At 37.5% G+C, this 24,447-nt stretch overlaps 1 protein-coding gene and 1 long non-coding RNA gene across 4 annotated transcripts in view; one reads left to right on the forward strand and one right to left on the reverse strand.

Annotated features, from left to right (window-relative positions):
* Positions 1-24,447, forward strand: part of LOC116147208 (uncharacterized) — a 35,490-nt gene that overhangs the window by 579 nt on the left and 10,464 nt on the right. Inside the window, exon 2 of the long non-coding RNA XR_010380955.1 lies at positions 12,027-12,125. This is a non-coding gene — a long non-coding RNA (uncharacterized LOC116147208). The remainder of the gene's footprint in view (positions 1-12,026; positions 12,126-24,447) is intronic.
* The window catches only part of HPSE (heparanase), a 28,887-nt gene continuing 14,624 nt past the window's right edge, over positions 10,185-24,447 (reverse strand). For 2 of the 3 annotated variants that reach the window (XM_010983657.3, XM_064485914.1), the window contains exons 4-12: positions 24,212-24,385; positions 22,131-22,299; positions 21,747-21,794; positions 21,156-21,249; positions 20,616-20,722; positions 19,403-19,517; positions 16,464-16,582; positions 15,156-15,302; positions 10,185-11,776 (exon numbers count right to left, since the gene is read on the reverse strand). In XM_010983657.3, the coding sequence (XP_010981959.2) occupies positions 11,617-11,776; positions 15,156-15,302; positions 16,464-16,582; positions 19,403-19,517; positions 20,616-20,722; positions 21,156-21,249; positions 21,747-21,794; positions 22,131-22,299; positions 24,212-24,385 (1,133 nt within the window). In that variant the 3' untranslated portion in view covers positions 10,185-11,616. Of the gene's footprint in view, positions 11,777-15,155; positions 15,303-15,402; positions 15,541-16,463; positions 16,583-19,402; positions 19,518-20,615; positions 20,723-21,155; positions 21,250-21,746; positions 21,795-22,130; positions 22,300-24,211; positions 24,386-24,447 lie in introns of those variants that run through there. The other variant, XM_064485915.1, reaches the window with a different exon arrangement.

Consider the following 24,447-nt stretch of genomic DNA (forward strand, 5'->3'; position numbering starts at 1 on the left):
TTTAAGTCTGCGATGGTGGTGGCGAGGGGTGGTTCTTAATAAGTTTTACAAAACTAGCTCACAGTTTGTTCAATTGTAGACAAAGGGATCAAGACACTGGGATATTTTATTATAGATTTGTAAAGGGAAGAACATACTTTCTCCTGTATGTGAATACTCTCAATACTCTTCTTGAGTTGTGACCCCAGATGTAGCATTTTCCACACATCAAGCAATTCTGTGACACCTGAGTGTCCTATAATTTTACTCAATTCTGGCACGATCTATCTGGAGTTTGCCTCAAATCCCACAGGTTGAGGGCTCAGTCCTTTAAGACTGCCCCTACCCCTTCAGAAGCCCATGGAAAGTCCAGGTTGTTCCCTGTGCTTCTTACCTACCATTGTTGGAGAGGAAAAAAAGTTCTCCTCTACCCTTATAGGTTTTTATGGCTGGTCTCAGAATTAATTGACATGAGATAGATTAAGAGAAGAAAATCAAATTTAATTACATATAAATGAGGAATCCAAACATGAAAGTATCAAAAAGACAGTCAGGTACAATGAAGTATATATGGTTTCCTGCACTAAAGAGAAGGGGATAGGAGTCTGGGACTTCAAAGGGAAAGAAGATTATTCACAGAAAGAATGAAAAGAGCAAATCTTTGGTAAACAAATGTTTGCTGGACTATACAAAAACAACAGGACACAGAGAGAATTTTAACAAACAGATTTTGCTAGACTCCTCTCTGTCTGCCACACCTAGCTCACATCATACTGTAGTTATCTATGGTGATAACTGCCTTCCTGGAATAGGTTCTCTATTTAAAGTCTTTTAGGCAGTCGGAGGGGAGGGGAGGTCAAAGCTCTTCCTGAGCTGTTTGTTTCTTAAACACAACCAGCCTAAAATAATCCCCATTCCCGAAGAGACACATTTTAGGGTGACAGGTTTTTCTACCCTACACCGCCTATAGATAGGGGGTTCCCAAGACCCCTTCTTTGGGTTTGATTGATTTGCCAGAGTAGCTCACAGAATTTAGGAAAATATTTCACTTATCAAATTATCAGTTCATTATAAAAGGACATAACTCAGGAACAGCCAGGTGGAGCAGATGAATAGGACAAGGTGCGTGGGAAAGGGCACAAAGCTTCAATGCCCTCTCTAGGCATACACTACTCTCCTTTCACCTCCCCGTGATTCCCAGCCTGAAACTCTGAACCCTGTCCTTTTGGGGTTTTTCTGGAGGCTTCATTATATAGACAAGGTTCATGAAATCATTGGCCACTGGTGATTGAACTCAATTTCTAGTCCCTCTCCCCTCCCTGGAGGTCTGGAGTGGGGCTAAAAGTTCCAAACCACTTGTCAGGTGGTTGGTTCCTCTGGCAACCAGCCCCCATCCTTTGGGACTTTCCAACATTAACATAAACTCAGGTGCACTCATCTGGGCTCCTTATGAATGACTAAAGACACCCTAACCACTCAGGAAATTCCAAGGGTTTTAGGAACTTTGTGCCAGGAACTGGAGACAAAGACCACATGTATTTCTTATAGGACAATATTATATAGATATATAAATATTCATAAATATATATTCTATATAAAAATATTATGTATTATCAGAAGAGGACTTAAAGGTAAATCAATTCTAGCCCTAACAGAAACTCTACGTGCATAAATTCTCTTCTTCCTTCCTTAAAGTAACAGACTAATAGGCAAATGTTTGCAATCAGGTCACTAGACTCAGCTTAGGATATTTCTTGTAAAAATGAAAGACATGCTCCAAGGTGAGACAGAGCAGTAGCACCCTGAAGCCTACTTTTGCCAGCTGGCTTTGCAGCTTACTCTTTCAGAAGTTGGAAACGGATGAGCTCATTTTAAGGACACATAACTGGAGGGCAATGATTAACAGTAACCCACGCACTGCCTCTCTTCCGCAGCCAGAAACAGACTCATATCAGATAAGCAGCTCAGTTAATGACGTGTATGCCTGCCTCTGGGGAATGAGGGAAGTTCTGAAGTGGCAGCCCTTGCTGACTCAGCCATCCGGCCTGGGCTTTTCCTACCTGTCCTTTCCCAGTTGCAAAAGTTACAATATTTTGCTGGGTGGGATCTGCTGTACAGGGGCAGGAGTTCTTGCAACCCTGACTGGAGGACAATAGAGAGCTTCTGAGGCTGCACTGGCCCTGGAATAAGGGTACTCTTTGGGGATATGGGTCTTCATAGGGTGTCTTCTGTGCTTGGGGGATAGGTAAGATGTTTAGGCCAAGGGCCAACATTGCTAGAGGGGGCCTCCTGACCCTAGAGCCATCCTCCTCCATGTGTTTTATTAAGTTAATTAAATGAGGCCACAGGACTGACATGATTCTATGCTGTGGCTGCCTAAATTACTAAACCCAGATCTAAGCCTCAAGATTAGGAAATCAGAATGCTAAGGACAGCCGGTCACAAAGAACCAACTAGGCTTTAAACCCCAGCCAATCAAATAATTTCTTTTTCTTTCTTTTTTCTCTTTCCACACTTTTTGCATATGTCTTTCCCCTGGCTCCTGTCCGAGGAGTGTTCCTAACTACTTCCAGTTTGGTGCAGCCTTGTTCGAATAGATAAATATTTCAAAAAAAAAAAAATTTAAATATTTATTACGCGTTAGTTTACCTTTTAACAGTTTCAATGCCTTTTTTTTTTTTTAAGTGGGATTCTCAAAATCAACAAAGACATCTCAAATTCAATTGACATTGTCTTAGCCTTTGGAAAGATGGATTTCTGTAGGAGTATCAAGCACTTAGATTGTCCCCAAAGTAGAAATTATCTATGTAACATGATTCTTAGTTATACTTCTTGGAAGCCCCTCAGTGTGTATTTCTATAGGTTTGAGGGAAAGATTCCACCTTTGAGAGAAGGAGCCCACCTTTTCCTTTGCTTTTCATCATTTTGAGGAGGTTTAAATGTGAAGTAAGAATGCTGTGTGCTGTTCTATCTCTGAGGAAAAGAACTCAGGGGAGGCACAGAGAAAACTGGAACTTCCAGAGTGGCCAGATCAATTCTGATACTAACTGGCCAGAGCTGTCACGGACCCTTTAAGATATGTATTCAGTCCCATAAAACCGCCGCTACTTCAGAAGCCAGCCACAAATGGAGTCTCAGGTTAACTGCACTTCATCTGGCTGATCACAAATTCAGGGATTTCCCCTGACCCTCTCTCAGGTGTGATAATTCTCTAGCATGATTCACATAACTCAAGAAAGAACTATCCTTATGGTTGCAATTTCTTATAAAAGATACAAATGAACAATCAGATAAAGAGGTATATAGGGCAAGGTTCAAAAGAGTCCCAAGCACAGGAGCTTCTGTCCCCATAGAGTCAAAGTTCACCACCCTCCTGGCACATCCGTGTGTTCAACAACCAGGAAGCTCTCTGAATCTTGTTCCAGAGTTTACCAAGGCTTCATTGCATAGGCGTGATTGATTAAATCATTGGCCAACAGTGATTGAACTCAGTCTCCAGCTTCCCTCCTCTCTCCAGCCTCCCTCCTGTCTCCTGAGATTCAGGAATGGGGCTGAAAGTTTTAGTGGGTGGCCAATCCCTCCCTTGAAACTATCTGAGAGTCTACCTTGAGTCAACTCATTAGTATAAACTCATATCTGGTAGAAAAGGACTCCTGTGAATACAAAAGACACTCCTATTACTCAGGAAATTCCAAGGGCTTCTGAGGCTTTGTGCCAGGAACCAGGGGCAAAGACCAAATAAATGTTTTTTTATTATACCACAAATTACCAAGGTGCCAGAAAGACTGGAACACTATCTCCCTAGGTGTGACATTTCAAAGAAAATGAGACTTGGAAGCATGGAGAGGCCCTGGAGAGATTTTATTTACCTTCCGGAAAGTTAATGTGAGAGCCCACAATCCTTTCCATCCTGTCTCCAATGAGCAAAGATTTTTCTCCCTCTTTTCATGAAGAGTAGGGGAGGCACCTGCCTTTTTTTCCTGTGTATAAGCATAGAAAGTCCATTTTCCTCCATTCCTCACTTGTGATACAGACTTTGTGGCTTATATGCAGAGGGCATTTGACCTGGCTTTCATTGTGTTGCTCCAGGAGTAAGGATTGGAATGTGGGGAACCTCACTATCAGTGAACAGTGATAATCTGTCTCTGATCTAAACACCATGTGTTCACATTCAGGATAAAATTAATAAAGATGAATATTAAAAATTCAGCAGAGAACAAAAGAGACCATGGCCCATTCCTGTAACTATAGGGTGATAGTACTTGATTTCAATCAGGAAGAATGGATTGTGAGACAAGAGGGTTGAGATGGAGTCATCTGTCCATCATATAAGAAACTCCATCATGTAAGATAGGCAGACGAACAGAAACCCAAGAAAGGTACAGTGAAGGGGCAGCTAGAGACACGAGTGTAAGGACAGGAGAGATGGTGTCATGGAACCAAGAGAGATTATTTCAGGAAAGAGAAGTGGTCAATAGTATCAAATGCTTCTAGTAAAATAAGAACTGGAATGAACCCATGGGATATATTCACATTTGAGTCTCTGGTGGCATCCCGCACAGAGTCGTTCTTATGGTAGGAAATGATACATTTGTTGAACTGAAGTGTAGAGAACAAGACTGAAAGTATAAACATCTGAACTTTGTTACTGACACTATTGTTAAGCAGATACTGTATTCCATTCTAGGAATTTTAAATCTTTTCCATAACTTCTGAGAGTAACCTCTATGTAGAAAGTTTTCTCAGTTTTCCTCACTTAAAGTATTATGAGCATCTTCCCTGTCACTACATATTGTTCCAAAAATGGCTGTAAAATAATCCCTCATTTGGGTATATCATGATTTATTTAGCCATTCTCTTGGGCAGTTAGACAGTTTTTAGTTTTTCAATACTATAGTAACTTTTCCCCCTAACCATGCTCTTAGGTAAATTTTCAGCCATACTATTTCCTTGGGCTAGATTCCTAAAATAGCATTAGATATTTCTGTTTTTACTCAGTTATATTGCTGATTTTCATAAAAGCTGTAAGAATGCTTATAAACCATAGTGCCTGGGCAGAAAAGTTCAAAGTTGTATAAGAAAGATGGGAAGATAAGTGTTTAAAAAATGGTAGAGAGTGAGATCAGACGTAAATCTAACAGAGAATATAGATGCTGGGGGGATTTGATAGATATGAACTTCAGATTTGAAGGTTCAGTGACTCATTCTTTATCCAGTACCCTGAGACTGGACTAGCTACATAATTTGGGGGGCCCGGTGCAAAATGAAAATGCAGAGTCATTTTCAAAATGGCTCTTGCAAGACATGAAACCAAGCACGAGGTCCTTCTGAGCAGAGACTGTTGAGTGACTGCATAGATCATACCTATGATGCTGGCACTGCCCAGAGGTGATGGGTTTCAAAAAAAAAAAAATGGGCCAATTGAAATGTACAGGAGACTGAGGGAAGTACACAAATGTCACTCTGTAAATTTATGGGACAGTAGAACAGTCACATAGGGGGGATCCCCAACTTTCTGGGTACCCCTAGACTTTATTGCCAAGGCACTGTCTGCTATGAACTATTAAGAAATAGCAGAGACTGGATTGTCTCTTCAAAAACAAAACAAAACAAATCTACAAGGCTCTAATCCCTCAATCTGGACTGTGAATACCTGGGGGAAGGGGCTCTCTGTTTTTTTAAACTTATTACCCATTGGAAGCAGGATGGTTAATTTTATGTGTCAACTTGGCTGAGCTATGGTGCCCAGATAATTGGTCAAATATTATTCTGGATGTTTTCATGAGATTAACATTTAAAATGATAGACTTTGAGTAAAGCAGATTGCCCTTTGTAATGTGGGTGGGCCTTGTCCAATCATTTGAAGACCTTGTATATAGAGCAAAAGACTGATCTCCCTCAAGCAAAAAGGAATTCTGCAGGCAATTGACCTTCAGACTTTACTGCAACATTGGTTTTTTCCTGCGTCAGAAGCCTCCTGGCCTACCCTGCAGATTTTGGGTTTACAGCCTCCATAATCCCGTGAGCCAGTTCCTTAAAATACATCATAAATCTCAGGAGAAACCTGCCTAATATGGGAACATAACACCTAGTAGTTGGTGAATGAATTCATTCATTCATTCCACAAATATTTGCTTAAGTGATGAATCAGCCAAACACTTCACTCTATATGCACCATTCATTTTTACAGATTTACATTTTTTAAGCAATTCTGCATTCATCATAATATTTGATCTTTAGAACAATTTTTCTTCTCTACTATTTTTCATCTGAATTTTGGAGCTGAGTCCTAGAGGTGTTTTAGATTTTAAAAAGTATCATTTGACTTCCAAAATAGATGTTGAATTTGTAAAAGTGACTTTCTAGCTTCAATAGTAGAATCAATAACTATAATGCTTCAGTCCTTAAAACTATTTTATGTGAAGTTGGTTTTCTTTACTGAAATTGTAATTGACAATAAAGTGACTATAAAATGAGAGGTGCTAAGAAATATGAGACTAATCAGGGAAAAATTATGAAAAGCATCCACATGTTTATCGGCATACTGGTGAAACTGATTTCTCATTGTCTACCTCAGCAAACCCAACAACAGATCTCAGTCTCACTCTCCCTGATCTCCTCCATCTCACTCTCCCTGATCTCTCATGCTTGCTTCCTGAGAGCACCTCTCAAATAAACCAGTGGACCCCAAGTCCTTATCTCAGGCTTTGCTTTTATTGACCCCAACATCTGACACCTAAGCATAGGAAGGGGTTGAACCCAACACACTAGTGGTTCTATAGCCTGTTTCTAGACTCTAATCAAAAGCTAATTATGATATCACTTATATGTGGAGTCTAAAAAAAAGAATGACACAAATGAACTTATTTACAAAACAGAAGAGACTCACAAACATAGAGAACAAACTTATGGTTACCGTGGGGGAAGGGGAGGTCACGGATAAGTTTGGAGTTTGGGATTAGCAGATACAAACTACTATATACAGCATAAATAAACAAGGCCCTACTGTATAGAGCAGGGAACTATATTTAATAGCTTATAATAACCTATAATGAAAAAGAATATGTATAACTGAATCACTATGCTGTACACTAGAAACTAACACAACATTGTAAGTCAACTGTACTTCAATAAAAATTTTTTTAATTAAAAAAAGGCTAATTGTTACCTTACTTGGTGTAGAGGACCTGAACTGGTAATTCTGTTAACTCTGGCTATGGGGGTAAATTTGTAACTTTGGCATGAGAAAATGACATTTTTGTACAAATTGTATATATATAGGTTTTTCTATCAATGTTGTTTGTTTTTTGAGATGTTTAAATGCTTAGAGAACTTGCTGTAGTAAATTTGTAAATTTATTAGATGTATAAGAATTTTTTTAAAGTGTGTTTAGGAAGACTATGTTAAATATGTAAATATGCCTTAAGTTTGGAGTGCTGCAAAATCAGATAAACTAGCCTTGTTATTCTTTGAAAGGTCTATGAGAATTTAAATAAATATATAAGTTGCATTTAATAAAGTAACCTAAAAACCAATTAAAAAACTAGTGGACTATCATCAAATGTATAAAAATAAAGAACAAATTCAATTTAAATCAAAGATATTATAAAAACTTACAGCATTTAATGACAATAATAGGGAAGATTTTTTAAGAATACTGTTAAATATTTAAGTATCTAAATTGCTCCAGGGCTTTCCAACCTATAAGTCTGTAGAATTGAGAATGGTATAAAATTGGAAAAGGACAAGACAGAAGTACCTTACCCTTGGGAAAAAAACACAAATCTCTGACCTAGAGATGGAGTGAGTACAGGAATGGTCACACTACGTTTTTCTAAGGCACACAGTACATGAGGTGGTCTCCATATCATGTGTAACATATTCTTCTACAGTGGAAACTAGTTATTTCTTTCACTACCATTTAATTTAATTTTTTTAATTGAAGTATAGTTAATTTACAATATTGTGTTAGTTTCTGGTGTACTGCATAGTGATTCAGTTATATATATATTCTTTTTCATTATAAACTATTATAAGATACTGAATATAGTTTTAAATATAGTCAGTTTACAATGTGTCAGTTTCTGGCATACAGCATAATGTTTTAGTCATACATATATTTGTTTTCATATTCTTTTTCATTATAGGTTACTACAAGATATTGAATATAGTTCCCTGTGCTACACAGAAGAAACTTGTTGTTTATCTATTTTATATATACTAGTTAATATTTGCAAATCTCAAACCCCCGATTTATCCCTTCCCACCACCTTTCCCCCTAGTAACCATAAGATTGTTTACTATGTCTGCAAGTCTGTTTTGTAGATAAGTTCATTAGCATCTTTTTTCTTTTTTTAGATTCCACATGTGAGTGGTATTATCTGGCATTTTTCTTTTTCTTTCTGGCTTACTTCACTTAGAATGACAATCTCCAGGTCCATCCGTGTTGCTGCCAATGGCATTGTTTTTTCTTTTTTATGGCTAAGTAGTAATCCATTGTATAAATATGCCACAACTTCTTTATCCAGTCATCTGTTGATGCATATTTAGGTTGTTTCATGTCTTGGCTATTGTAAATAGTACTACTGTGAACATTGGGGTGCATGTATCTTTTTGAATTGGAGTTTCCCCTAGATATATGCCCAGGAGTAGGATTGCTGGATCATATGGTAACTCCATTTTTAGTTTTTTTAAGGAATCTCTGCTGTTTTTCATCATTACCATTTAATTTTAGTTTTGAATGCCCCTGGTTTGATTTTGTATTGCATTGTCAGATAAAATAGATGGTATTTATGTTAGTTTTGTTGGTCATCAAAATTCAGGTTAGAAGAATAATTAAAAGACTTACCAACTATGAGGTGTTTTTACAGGTTGATGAGACACATCAGAAGTTTTAAAAAAAGAAAGAGAAAATGGGTGCATTTACCGACTGACACACACAATTTTCACAGCAAGACTTGGAAACTCCCATTGTCATGGAGATGAAATGAACCACAAAGGTGAAACTAAAAGACAGAAATAATTTTGAGCCAATGTAATAAGTTGCAGAAAATATATGTATTTGATTGATTAAATTAAAGTGTGTGGGCTCAAAACTCTCACTGACATGACAAGCAAGAAGCTTCCTCTAAAAAAGTTTAAGAAAACCCTAATAATAATGCACTTAATATTCATTAATATACAACTGAGAGCATTCCTTTCTTCACATAACTATGCCCGTATTCTTCACATAATCACCCACCACTAGTAAGAGCTTTCTAGGGATAATTTTAAAAAGACTTTTTGATGATAGCAGACAATACCTTTTGAGGTTTGAAACACCACTAAATTTTTCTGTATGTACAAAATCAAAATATCTAAGGTAGTTTCAAATTTGAATGTTCTTCTCTGTCATTAAGGAAACATCTGAAGGGCTACTGTGTGCCAGACAATATGCTAAGCACAGGGAATACAAAGATGAATAAGATATTGTACCTCTTTCTTACAAGCATAGAGTCAAGTTAAAAAGATAAACAGACACAATTAAGATGCAACAAGAATGCCACAGTAAACGTTGTAACTGCTGTAGAAGCAAAGAAGATGTGACTCAAGCCACCTGAACGATAGGGGAGGCATTGGAACTATTTGAGTTGCATCTTAAGAAATATAAGTCTGCCACATAGAGAGGGGAGTTAGAAGTCCAGGTGGAGAGCAGAAGGAGCAACACAGGAACAAAAGTTAAAAGGTACAGGAACAAAATTTAAAGAGGCTGTAGGTCCAGACTTCTCAACCAATGTGCGGGTTGGAGACCAGAATCCATAGGGAAGGTAATGAGTTAAGGCTGAAGGAAACAGCAGGTGCCAGGCTGTGGAGGACCTTATATGCTATGGGAAGTGGAGAACCGTTTAAGAATTTTAAGCAAAATCAGGGAGAACAATTAGGAGATTATTACAATAATACAAGTGAAAAATTAAGCCTTGAACTTCTTAAATGGCAGAGGGGACACGGAAAAGAAAACTAGGACAGAACTTTGATCATGATTGAATCTACATGATGAGGGAGGAAATCGTGTTTATGTCTGATGATCCCTTTTCTTCAAAGTCAACTTTTGGTGTAAGGGAGGCTGAAAGGACAAAGGGTAGGCGGTGTACACAAAGTGGTGAAGGAAAACAAGGGCTCTGTAAGTTTAAGCTTTATTAAAAGAATAATCATGCAATATTGAGGTTATAAAAATTACTTTATTTCGAATGTGAAAATATAAAAACCACATACGTATAAAACTTAAGGATATTAAAGCATCCAAACTTTGAGTTCGAGCTTTAGCTCTTATAAATGTACTTAAATTTAATTGTGACAATATTCACAGCAGGCATAAATATAAAAAGAATTATATTTCTAAGAATTAAGACACAAGAGGAAAAATAACACATTCTGTCACTGATAAAAAGCACAGAACTGTAGTGGTCAGTGTCATGGACTTCCCAACAGCCTCTTCATTCCAAAAGATTCCAGAGGAGACAGTGGTAGGGATCTCACTGATGTTGGCAGTGGCTGGAGGGAGTGGCCACGCAACACATTCCTGACCAATAAGACGCGAGGAGACATGAGGAGAGGTTTGCTGAGAGAACCCCTGAGAAAGGGTCCTTCAAGTCTATGAAGGAGAAAGAAAAAATTGCTCATCTTCTTGCTCTGGCTGCTGCTGAACAGGCCCATGGAATAGCTACAGCCATCATGCCAGCAGCTTGAGAATCAAACCAACACTAAAGGTGACAGAGCAGAGAGATGGAAGGAGCCTGATTCCGTGATGACAAACGGAGCTGTGGAGCTCACCGTGCTTGAACTTCTCGTTATGTGGGTTCATACATGTTCTTGAGGTTTAAGCCACTGGAATCAAGGTTTTCTGTTACTTGCAGCCAACTAAAACAAGAACATTAAGGTAGATTAAAGGTAAACATTAATCGGGATGGTTATACTGTATTGAACTAAGTTTTCTCCTCTTGGTAAATCAATTTCACTTACAGACATTTGAAAATATTATATTTGAAGTTTACATAATCCCTTCCCTCTGAATTGTCATTAATCATTTTTTAAAAAATACTTTTACATCTAAGCATCTGTCCTCTGACAAAGACGACCAGAACAGAGAGAAGAGAAGCAGTGGCTGAATTTAGCTCTCTGTTAAGCTGCAAAGAGATTGTCTCTCTTTTATAGATGATTTGAAGGTTGTGGTAGTAAACTTTGACTGACAGCAGCCCATAGAGATAGCATAGAGAGGAAAGAATCCGGCAATCTTCTAATAACTGGTTTTTTTGAAAAATAAAAACATCTAAGCACTTTCTTAAAATAACATATCCTTCATTTACTTGCCTCCTGGCTGTATTGGGAACATTTGTATACATTTTTAATAACCTTAAATAAAAATAGTACATGCAAAGTACAAGCATAGTGTTTGGCACTGGGTGTTATTATTAGCAGTGGTCTACTTAGAGCGAAATACTGTGCTAAATCTAGCCTGAGAGTGTCCCAGTGGCTCTGTGATGCTCCCATGAGTTGATCTGTAATGCATCTGCTCGCCTTCCTATAGCTTGAGTTTTGCTTTTCTCTTATCAATACACTTGACAAAAATAAATCCCCGGGGCCACTTTATGTCTTTCATCTTCAGATGCAAGCAGCAACTTTGGCATTTCTTATTACAAAAAACCCGTATGAGAAAGCCGGCAGGCCCAGTGAGCTTCCTGGGCGGAGAGGTTTTTCGGTCAAAGCTGGCAGGGTTTGGTTATCCACCATCTTCAGAGTTTGACCATTGAGCTGGACCGATCTGCAAAGGGGAAAGATACATCCAAGTTAGCCAAGTTGCATGTCCTCCCCCCACTCTATAAAATCATGAGATCTTTGTAAGACCAAAAAGATGTTCTGTGGCAGCCTATATTATACAGTGTGTTCCCACACTGTATCAGCTAGGTATCTGACCTACATGATCTTTAAGCTACACTGGTAGAGCTGAGTAGCTGTGACAGAAACCACACAGCCTGCAAAGCCCAAAATATTTACTATCTGGCCCTTTACAGAAGTGGAACACTTGATATTCCATACTAGGCAAGATGATGGGGTATAAAGAAGATGAAGATGACATACTTCTGGATTGGTGGCCTTTTTTCTTTTGGATGGTAAGTAATTGAAAATTTTTTTTTAACTTTACTCATGTACTTATTTTACAGTGTCATATTTTTTAAGTTGAAGTATAGTTGATGTACAGTATTGTAAGTTACAGGTATACAAGATAGTAATTCACACTTTTTAAAGATTATACCATTTATAGTTATTATAAAATATTGGCTATGGTTCCCATGTTGTACGATACATACTTGTAGCTTATTTTATACCTGATAGTTTGTACCTCTAAATCCTCCACTTCCATCCTGTCCCTCCCCCTTCCCTTGAAACGTTTTTATATAAAGCAAATAAATATATGGAATAGAATGTGAATTTCATGAATTAAACATAAAAAATGATGATCAATGAAATTTCCCACTTGTAACTATGTCCATAAACCCACCAACTCCCCTTCCCCCAGGAGGAATGCATTCCTTTTATGTCATTAAGCCATTTTGGTAGCATGTATATTGCTGTGGTGAGACAAAAATGATTTTGCTTAGCTAAACCACAGATTCCAAAAAGATTATGTTTTCTTTGCATTTCACTGTTGAAACTGAAGTTCAAAACTGAGTCAAAAAATGAAAAAAATTAAGGACAAGTGTTATTTCTTATGCTTATTTATTATTACTTAAATCAAATTAGTACATGTCTACAGCAACAAATCTAATACAAACAAGAGCTTATAAAGAAAACTTTAGTCTGCTTTCAGTCCTACTGATAGTTTCGTAATTTTAAATGGTGCTTATATCTCTTTTACTTTTTTCTTAAATGCTTTTTGTATTATGAAATTTTTATAATATGAACAAGTTTTTTACTGTTGAAAATTTAGGTAATGTCAGAGTTATATCTATGTCATATATGTAATACATGTATTATATGTAGAACACTTATAACAGTGCCTTGCATACAGTAAGCTCTGTAAAAGTACTATCTACTGTCATTATTATTCAGATAAATAAATGTAACAAAAGCAACCTGTTAACTCATCATAACCATTTTTAATATTTTGATGTATATTCCTTCATCTCTTTTGTATATGTGTGTCTACATGCATAGTTTCATTTAAACAAAAATGAGCATACAGTACAAAGTCTCTTAAAACTTGATTCTTTTTCCGTTAATACATCCTAATGTTTGCTCACACCATTAAACATTCATCCACTACACCATTTTAATGGCTGCACAGGATTCTGTTGTGTGAGTATATTAGTTTATTTACTAAACTGTCTAATGTTAGACATTTAGTTGTTTTTTAGTTGAGCATTATTATAAGTTTTGATTTTTATTTATTTATTCATTTTTAATTTAACATTTTTTATTGAGTTATAGTCAGTTTACAATGTTGTGTCAATTTCCAGTGTAGAGCACAATTTTTCAGTTGTACGTGAACATACATATATTCATTGTCACATTCTTTCTAGCTGTGAGCTACCACAAGATCTTGTATATATTTCCCTGTGCTATACAGTATCATCCTGTTTATCTATTCTACATATGCCTGTCAGTGTAAGTTTTCATTTTTAAAGATCTCTCACACTGTATCCTCACTAAGCATCAGTCAGCAGAAAAAACCATTTAACCTTGGTTAGACGCCCAGCACTGGGCTCTGTGTCTGGAGACTTGTTGACCATGATTGTGCTGGAGGCTGGTGAGCCTGCGCTGCAGTTACCCTCAGCCCATATACACCCTGAGCCTTGCTCTAGCACCTCTGTCACAGCAGCCCCTTGATGAGGTGGGGGAGGAAACATCATGACCATCATCAGGAAGCCAGAAACAAACATCTCTAACTGGTGGTAGCAAGGGCTCTTCTGCATGAAATTCTGCATTTACAAGGGTACACAGAAAGGTTTCAGCAATGCTTAGAAGAGGCCACAGAGTTTAAAGGTAAATCTGATCATTGTAAATTAATACTGCTGTGGGTTAAGATGATGAAACATGGGCAAGATAATACCCAATCCATCTGGCTGTACTGTTTAATCAGCTATAAATGTAGCAAAACAATGTTAACAGTATACTGAGTGTAAGCTGAAAGCATGCTGAATATTTCCTCATCGGGCTGGGATATGAGGGCAGAGTTTTATCTGAGGGTAGGATCTTGTTTCATATTTTGAAGTCAGTTACAGGATGACAAGAAATGGAAGACATGCTTGTCAAGTTTCGGATGGAATAGCATTGGAAGGAATTAGCAAGCAACAGATTTGGCAGAGTTGGAGATGCTGGGCAAAATTTATCTGTGATATATAAAATAGACAATGTATTATCTGAGATAATGTAAAATACTACTTTCATATTAAAATATATTCACCTCAAGTATTTATTAAATACTATGCAGGACTTTCTATGGGTGCTACACAAGTTATTCAAGTAAAAAAATATTTTTTTAAAAGCAACTGCTGTTTAACCCTCTTGAGATTATTAGCATGAGCAAGTGTGCAGGCTGTGAACTCATCAGACGTATCTCAGGTACTTTGGCAACATTTTAAAGAGAGAAATACATAAGTGATGTATACTTATCAAAGAGAACTTAGGGTAATAAAACATCTACAATTTCACCAGTTTTCCAATTGTAAAGCAATTGTAATACTGTAAAAGAATCACACCCAGCTCACTGATATTTTACACCAATTCCTATGCATTTATATAGCAATTATACATAGGTATGTTTTACTTAGTGACTGTGTAACCAAGAATTATGTCTTTTTAGAGCAAATAATCTAAATGCATTGAGTGGCTCTTGATGTATCAAGTTCCTTTGAAATAAAAACATTCCCCTAAGATAATTGCTAGTTTGTGTTCCTATCCTTCTGCTTTGGACTCTTAGGGTGACTTACACCTGGGTTAGTATGTATTCACACATAAACTTCCTGAATATTAAGAATTGTTAGAACTTGAAATAGTTCATTCTTTTCTTTCTTTTCTTTTCTGTCTCTCTGTCTCTCTCACTCTCTCTTTCTGCTCCCGGTTAACACTCTGTGTCCTAGTAAGCGCCAATAAAATTCACTTTTGGTGAAAGTTTGAAATGAACCAGGAAAATTACTCACTTGGAAAGTAACCCATCAGGTCCCGAAGGTTTTATGAGGTATTTGTCCACTTGCTTGTCAAACAAGTGATACGGTAGCTGCAAGCGCTTGGTGACATTATGGAGGTTTAAGGCATACAGAGTTAAATCGCCTTCTTTATACCTTGGGCTAAAAGCAAATAGATTAACTCAATAAAAATATGTATCTAATTTAAGCAATTAAGTAGTTGATTACAAACATAATCATGGGTAGTACTGAGTATTCATACCTATATGCTGGGACCTTTCTGTATCCTTCCTGTTATGGTAATATTAGACCCCTGATGTGGTCCTGTTTTGAAAACATGCTAAAGATATTGCTCTTCACAGTACCATCTTCTGGGCTTGAGCACTTTGAGGTCTTTGCTCTTTTGCCAGGGGGAGTTGTGAGGAAGCCAGACAGCCCATACATGTTCAAACATAGGAAAGTTAAAAGGAAATTATGTGGGTTCATGTGAATTCAAATTATAAACCATATAAACGGGTTTTTTTCCCCTAGCCTTATGAAAAGACTAAAACAAGAAAATTAAATCTACCGACACTTTTCAGTGGATTTAATCCATCCAAACCGTTCCGCACTTCTTCCTAGTGGAGCCCACTCACCAGAAACAGAGTTCCCGCTCACTGGAATTGGAAATAGTGGGTGGCTTTTTTAGCTAGAGTTAGTATTTTAGTATCATTCTATCTGGGAAGACAGATTGAAACCAAGAAGAGAAAAATCTCTGAGATTTAGGAACATTTTTTTGCTACTTAAGACCAGAATACTGTACTACAAAAACCTCTGTAGCCTCTTAACTCCAGAAATTGTGTTGAAACTTTTGGAAGCATGAGTGTTATTGGCGTCATTGTTCTCCTTTTAACTCTTCCTCCTTATTAAATTTATCAGCTATGATGCAAAGGGATATGTATATTCATACAATCACTCATATAAGTTCATATTTATATTCAGTCATAGTCATTCAATTAATGAATCATTCATATAAAATTAATTATGTGTTCTTACATTTGTACTATTCTTTAGTTATTTAAATTCAGTATATATTTTCATTATAGATTATGATAATTAAACCATTGTACAGACTTTTGCTGGACTGCAAATGCTACATTTAACCTATTTCTTTTTTAGCTAGACTCTGGCACCATATTACTATGAGCATGAAAAAAAAAATAAAGACAAATGACATACTTTAGACCCACTATATATATAGAAGACAACAGGGTATTAGAGTAGGAAGTTATGTGCTTACTAATTAAAAACTGTTGATTGGTAAAGGGTGTTTTACACACTTACTGGTTGATGTTTGTGCAGTGAAGGTATACTCGAAGTTTGCTTCTGTCTGGACCTTTCACACTTGCCATTAACACATTGGTGCCCACCAGTTTCTTGAACAGAAGAGAGAGCCAGTAATCCTAGTTGTGGTGGTTGGGGAGGGGAGGGACAAAAATAGATCTTTCCTTATTTCTTTAATAAAAATAGTGTCAAGCACATAGTTACCCTACAAAGATTGTGACTGTTATCTTAGAGATATTTTAAAAGGATTCATCTTTTTGTCTGGGCTACCACCTTGACTCTGAGGGCCATATCTTGTTTGCTGCTTTTTATCACTGAAGGACTATGTTTCCACAATTCAGAGGTCTATGCCTGCCAGGAGATAATCTCAAGAATACAACTCATTGCTCAGAAACAGTTTAAATATTCTTGTTGTCTGTCATCCAGGAATTCAAAGCAAAGCTCAAAGCAAAACTTTTAGATTATGCACACACACACACACACACACTCAGGTACACACAAGTTTTTGAAATAAAACTTCTATCTGTTTAAGAAACTAAAACAATTTCCTCTAAAACCTTATAACTCGCCCCCTGCCAATAAAGTAATGCTTTAGGCAATTAATATCACTAGCTATCAAGGTCAAAAAAACACAGACAGCCAGACATTATGCCTTTTGATGGAAGCATACAATATCACCTATGAAGAATTCTTGCAAAACAAAACATACAAGCAAAAATTAAGCCTCTAGGTCTAAATACCAGTTTACGGGAAATGCAGGGGACAGAGAAACATGCTAATTGATACCACAGAAATAAATTTAGCAAAATCCAGAATGTGGGAGACACTTGAAACAAATTACCTGATTTCTTTAATAAATCCCCAAGGACCAAAAAAGAGAGGGAAGGAGAACTTAAAGATGAACAGACTTAAGAGACATATCAAATGCAACATATGGACCTTGTTTGGATTCTGATATGAATAAACCAACTATTAAAAACATCTGCTAAATAAAATTTTTGAAAAAGAGTAAAACAGTAAAAAAAAAAACCATTTGTGACAATAAGGAAGATGTGAAGTATTGACTAATTATTTAATGATATTGAGGAATTAATCCTCAATATTTTAAGTATCATAATTATATTTTGTTATGTTTTACAAAGGAGATACATACTGAAATGGATAAAGTGATATGTGTGAGATTTGCTTCAAAGTAATCCAGGAGGTGGGAGGTGAGAGGTGGGTAAGATTATGGATTAAGTAAGACTGGGGCTTCATATACTTTTCTCTCCACTGTGAAATTTTCTGTAATAAAAAGTCATTTGTTTTTTAAAACTCACTCAATTATATATGTATACCCCAGGCCTTCCTTCTTGAGCTGAGGTTAAGGTAGCCTCAACAGGCAAGCAGTTTTTATTTCTCTGCTTAAATTCAGAATTTTCACAAGAGACAAGAGGAGAATCAAATGTTTTCAAAGGAGACATAACTTCAGCATGGTTCAAGGACTTGGGGGTAGAAAGCAAACAGGCCTCAGAGCCAGGATTTGTACAGGATTCTTTAGATCAACAATGGAACAGCTGTGTGACCTCCAGCAGGTCACACCACCTCATCTCAATTTGAACATATTTGTTTGAAAAATGGATCTAAGAAACCTGCCTTGCCAACTTCCAGGACTGTTATGCAAATAAAGTAAGAAAACAGATGTCCAATGGGTTTAAGGCTGATTCCCTTGGATCCTGCAGGTGTCCTGCAGATTTTTCTAGCTGACTGTGAACCTTGAGGAGGAAATGTATTTAATGCATACACAAAGGACTCTTAAGCCAAAGGTTTATGTTTGGCTGAGGAGATTTAGATAACATAATAAATAACTGGTACGATTTACAAAGAGTGACAGGACAAGCTGGCTAATTTCTAAATATTGTACTCACAGCAAATTGTGAAGAAATGATTTATTTCCCTTTCTTGTTCAAGGTCCATTTAAGAAAGAGCCAGTAGTAGATTTTGGATATTTGTCTAACGAAATTATCACGTTTGGTTTACCTCTATAAATGAGTCACAATATACTTGGGGAAGATAGATTCCATTTTGTGCAAAGGCATTTTGCTAAAAAAAATTTTAAAGTTTTGAACAGTGTGCTCCATGAGCTTGGACCACTACAAGTTAAAAGCAATTTGGGGGAAAATCTGACTACAAACCAGAGAAGCCCAGCTTGTATTTTGGCATGTGCTTTTTGCAAACCTCCTTAGCTTTCCTACAGTGTTCAAATAATTCCTTTAGGAATTATTCTTAGAAAACAGATATTCTCAAATGCTATTTTAGACTATAAAAATCAAGGTCATACTCCTCAGGGCTATATCTATGCTATCCCAATTTTTAGACATATATATCTTCCAGGTGGCTTTTTTAGATAGAAAGGCTACATTTCCTGATTTAGCACCAGAAGTAGCTGGAAGTAGGGTGGAGATGAGACTTTATTCATAAATATCTTGAAGAGTATTAACAAAACAGCCAATCTTAAGGTGATATTTTTGAACAAATACATAGTACTGGCTTATCTTAAAGTTAAATAAATTCTGATTTCATGATATTAAAAATTTTTAAACTTTGGATACTGTAGGTAATTTTAACCTTGATTTACATTGCAAAAAAAACCATTTTTTGATTCAGGTTTGCTGTCTTGTAAAACTGGAGTCATAAAATTTCAATGTACCCCTTTAAAAAAAAATTCCACACCATACCTCAAATGACCCACATTAAAAACATGATTTCTGGGTCTCAATTTCTTCTCCTGAGACACAAAAATGTTAGCATGGGTGATCTCTAAGTTTTCTTCCAAGTCATCTTTCTGTGGTTTGGCTAGTTATTGAGAGCATTGAATCTATTGAGAGAATGGACTGTTCATAAAAGGTTAATACAATCTCTAATCTACTCACAGAAAGAGGAGAATAACGGTGACTTACAGGCAAAGGTTCAAAGTTTTCATCCACTAAGTGATAGTTTCCGGCCCCAAAGAACACTTGCCTCATCACCACCTCTATGCCCATTCTGGCCGACAGGCCCAGTTTATCCAGCCACCTGGAAGAGAGTGAGGCCCAGCCTGCGTCAGGTTTGGGAAACGAAATAGCTCCACTTTAATTATACACTTTTCTGGTTTATTCCTCCACGTGGGAAGAATTGACAGGAAATCAGAAAAGTGCCATTAATTACAAATAAGTCATTCAGATGAAACAGGCACTGTCCTTCCCTTTACATGTTCCCACATATCCGCATGATAACAGATCTCAGAAGATTACTAATATGCCACAGGAGCCCCTATCAGGGTAGGGCAACTTCTATATGGTGGAGTAGATAAATGCCACCCCTGGAGACAACTATTCTGCATCCTATGGGATCCGCCCCCCACCTCCAGTCTCCCCACCCCTGTCCCCATGTGCGGTCTGAAGAAAAGGCTGCTTGTGGCCAGAAGTAGTAAAATGTGAAATAAGTAGAATCATGCCCAAACCTTTATGGTTACCTCCTCCCCCATCAACTTTAGTTAATGGCAAAACAAATGTCTCCATTCTTTTCTCTACTCCTCGTGCCCCCACAAGCATAAGGGATGTGTGCTTTATTCGGGGTTTATAAGGATGAGAGTAGGAGAGGAAAGAGAATAAAACTCAGTGTGAGGATATAGAACTATAGAGTAAAGGTGTTAATAGAGTCGTGGAATGTAAATAAACCAGTTGGTTTTAAAGCAATCAGGTTTGTGGTAGTTAGATAATGGGATGATTTAGCAAATCTCGAAAGTCATCGGTAGCCCCTCTGGTGTGACCACATACTGCCAGGCCCTGAACTTCTTGGGAATCTATGAACAGAGCTACAGGTGCTCAGTATCCTTCTCGGAGTCAAGAAGCACTCTTTTACAACAGCTTTAGAGAAAGGAATCCTTGACTTATTTACGGGCCATGATTGAGGAACAAAACTTCTAAAGCAGTTCATTCACGCAGTGATTAATTTGGGCATATGTTAAAATGTCCAGCCAGCTTTAGTAAATCATTTTCTTGTGAAATCTGGCACGAAGCTTGGGGCTCAGCCACACAAACTGTCTTTGACCAGATTTTTGGCTGATGAGCTGCACGGAAGACCAGGAGACTGCTGCAGCCTGGCCTCTGAGACAAGCGCAGCTTCACTCACATGAAGCCAGCCGCGAAGGTGTTAGACAGCAAGGGCGCTCCACCCCCGTACGCGGAGCTGGTCTCTCCTAACCAGACCTTCTTGTGGGGTCTGGTCTCCTCAACAACCTAGAAAATGGAAAGTCCGTGGTAAATGCAAACAAGCTGATCAAGTATGGTGTTGAAGATTAACAACATTCAAAACCTTGTATTCCCAGACCTACCTATCCAACACAGTTACAAAATATGTTCACAGTCATTTACATCTTGGGCAATTAGCTTTTGTTGGAATACTAGGTGTGGAAGGAATGTAAACCACCCCATTCCAATGACCTGTGAGGGATGATACTACCGAAAGGCCACTGGAAGCATTTGTCGTTTCTAATCAGCATACGTGGGGAAGACCAGACGCTAAGGGGAACCAAAGGTGAATAAGACCTAGTGCCTGTTGTTTAAAATTGGGAAAATGGGTAAATTTACACACCTGTAAAATTTGGGACTAGCTAGTCCACAAAGTAAGGACTCTGCTCTTACGTTAAAAAGAAAAAAAAAAGACTGTTACCTGGAAAATTTTTTGCACGGATAAAATAAAAGTGTCCAATACATCAGGGTTTAGAAAATCTTCTTTGGTAGCAATCCTCCCATTCAAGTAGTAGCTAAATTATTCAGAAAATATTCAGAAAAAAATAACAAACTTTACTTCCTGCTTTTAAGTTAATTGGCTGCCTTTGCCACCTTTCTACCTCTTCTCACGCTCCTGCTATTAAAAAAAAAAAAAAGGAGGAAGTTCTATTAAGGAGAGAATAAGATGAAAGGCACCAGTTACTCTGTCTTGAGAAGACATAGTCATAAGTGCAGGTACTAGTGGGCCATCCATCCTTTAGCAAATATATTGGTTTTAGCTACTTATTTGTTCCATGACCTAAATGATGGTGTGCCTTGATCTTGTAGAAACCACCCCATTACTTAAAATAAGTTTAAATTTTGTTTTGTTAATATTAAAATCCTAGTACAATGCTGCTTGAAACACTATGTGTTTCTTATCTGAACTATAAAGCCAGATAGCAGTTAAATAAAACCACTTTTTAAAAAACTAGGTAATAAGTAAAACTAAGTTTACTTTCTTAGTATTAAGAGTAGGAGACATACTTACTGATGCCATGTAACTGAATCAATCACTTCTCCCCCAGCCTTCAGAAAACTAGGAAAAAAATAATCTATCATGTTGTCACTTAAACCTTATATGAACAATATATACACGCAATATATACACAAGAGTTTTCTTTTCCCTAGAAATTGGCCAGTTACTACTTTAGGATAAGGCAACAACACAAACTTCCTAATTCTGAGACAGATTTTATCACAGGTGCCATATGCCCCCAAATCTTTGGTATTCTGAGCTTGTCAGTGTTTCCTCTTTTGGTAACCCTTCTAATCAGGCAACAAGCTGTTTAATAATAGGTGGCTTATTGAGGATTCTCCACCGACAAAAAATACTAGTTTTAAGAGAAGTGGTTCTGTTTCCTCTGGTTCTTACCTCTTCAGCATCTTAACAGTCTTTCCTCGAGGCTGGCCAACATCAGGACCATAGAGTTTTGCATTTTTGAAAGCAGATTTTCCTAGAAGTTTATGCAACTCAATAAAATCTTCCCCTAATTGCAATCCATCGATGAAAATACCAGCCTTCTTCCGGAAACTGTTAGGTTCTGAAAGATAGCAATTCTCAAAATAATTGCTTACCTAGACATTTTTTATTTAGAAGCAAACATAAAAACAGTATCTAAAAGAAAAAGAGAATTTTTCATATTACAAAAGCTTAGAATTCAAAGGCAAGGAAAGTAAAACGTCTAGTTATAAAGAAAATATTCTAGGAAACAAAAATTTAAGTTATATAACTGAAGTATGAGGAGGTAATAAAACAGTTTGGAATTAATAATGGGAATATTAAACCAATGGATATTCTGGGACTAGTCTGTATCCAGTATTTAATAACCTAATTTAGTTAAAAGATTATGTAGGGAGAAGTCATTTAAAAACCAAATACCAAAAAATTAGTAAAAAAACCCCTAATTACCAACCACCCTCCCAAAAAAGGGGGGGGGGCATAGCTTGGTGGTGGAGTGCATGCTTAGCATGCATGAGGTCCTGGGTTCAATCCCCACTACCTCCATCAAAAAATAAATAAAAACCTAATTACCACACCCCCCCCAAAAAAAACCCCAAAACAAAACAACAAAAAAACCCCAAAACAACACCCCCCCCAAGAAAAAATGATTACTACAATGTAATTAAGTCTTATTGAGAATGTTTATTCACAGATATGTGCAAGTGAGTCTGGAAGCAGCAAAGCTGAAGAGACGGGAGGGAGGCATGGAAAGTGTCCAGTCTACTTCCCCACATTACCTTACCCTTCTCCTTCACCCTGGAATCAGACCTTCTCTTTGTAAAATGGGGCCCACATGATGACATGACTCTTTTACTCTGAAGAGCAGAAGGAGCTGGGGATGAGTAGCGTAGAAAAGTAGGGAGGGAGGGATGTACAGGGATGGGTAAGGATGGGTTCAGACAACCTATTATTCATGTAGTTGCTGCTGTGAAGTTGTTCACCTCTAAGATATGGTTGCCTCTGCCCTTCCTTCTATGTTGTTTTCAGGGCTTCGGCTTGCCAGTTATCCTCAGCATCCTGATCCCCAAATCTGCTGCTGGACTTTATCATTCACATACCACTATGGACATGTATCACTTCTTTGCTTGTTTTCCCGTCGGTCTGGCTCCTACCTCCAGAACAGAAGTCTCAAGAGAGCAGGGACCTCATTCTACAGCCAGACTGCCTGGGTTCAAATCCTAACTTCTCCTAAGATTCCTCTAACTAATAATTGCCCAGCATCACACAGCTAGTTAGCTAACCTTTTTGTGCCTCTTTTGTCATCTATGAAATGAAGGTCATAATTGTGTTCACCTCAGAGTGATTGTAAAGAAAAAATAAGCTAATACTTATTAAATGCTCAAAACAGTGCTTGGAATATAGTATGTGCACATGACACTACTCCCTCTCACTTCCCACTTTATCTTCATTCCCATTGGCTGATGTGTGAACAAAGCACTGTAAATATGTTTGAATGAATGTGGCTAATCATTAGCACTTTAGTTAGAGTTTATAAATAAATTTCTTGCGAAAAAGAGTGAAGAAGGAGACAATCAAGAGCTCGACCCAGTTAGGATTCTATACTGGAACTTCCAGCTTGAACCTATCATGAGTGTTGGGATGGGGTTGTTAAGACTAAGACAAGCTGAGAACAGAGGAAGGAGGGGAAGGGTAAAAGCAAACTGCTGAAGTCTAACCTGTCAAGTGTAAGAGGTCTAAGTGACCCTGAAGATCTCAAGGGAACCTGCGAGCTGTGGAAGTGCTCAAATGTGATGGAAGCTGGGCTAAGTGATAGGAATCAGGATACAGAAAGGAATTTTCTGCCACAAGTCATTCCAAACTCACACTGTTGAGCACAAATATTCCAAGGCAAATGATATATTTGCTAATATTAAAAAGAAAGTCATAAATAGGAACAAATAATACCAAAGGGGAATCTCCTTATAAATGAAATGGGGGTGGGGGACACTTACCATTACCTAGTTCCCAAGAAATGTTATAACCCTTGGAAGAGCAGTAGTCCAGGAGCACCTGAGCATTGGAACTGTTCCAGTGCAGATCTGCAGTTCGCAGTAATGCATTTAGACCAAAGATCAAGTCCAGTCCTGAGCAATTGGCAAAAGTATACAGCATATCCACCGAGCTTCCTAAAAGAAAAATGTTGCCATTTCATGATTAGGTTGATACCACAGTGATAAAGATCTCCAGA

The sequence above is a fragment of the Camelus dromedarius genome, chromosome 1 (assembly GCF_036321535.1).
Source record: "Camelus dromedarius isolate mCamDro1 chromosome 1, mCamDro1.pat, whole genome shotgun sequence".
Lineage (NCBI taxonomy): Eukaryota > Metazoa > Chordata > Mammalia > Artiodactyla > Camelidae > Camelus > Camelus dromedarius.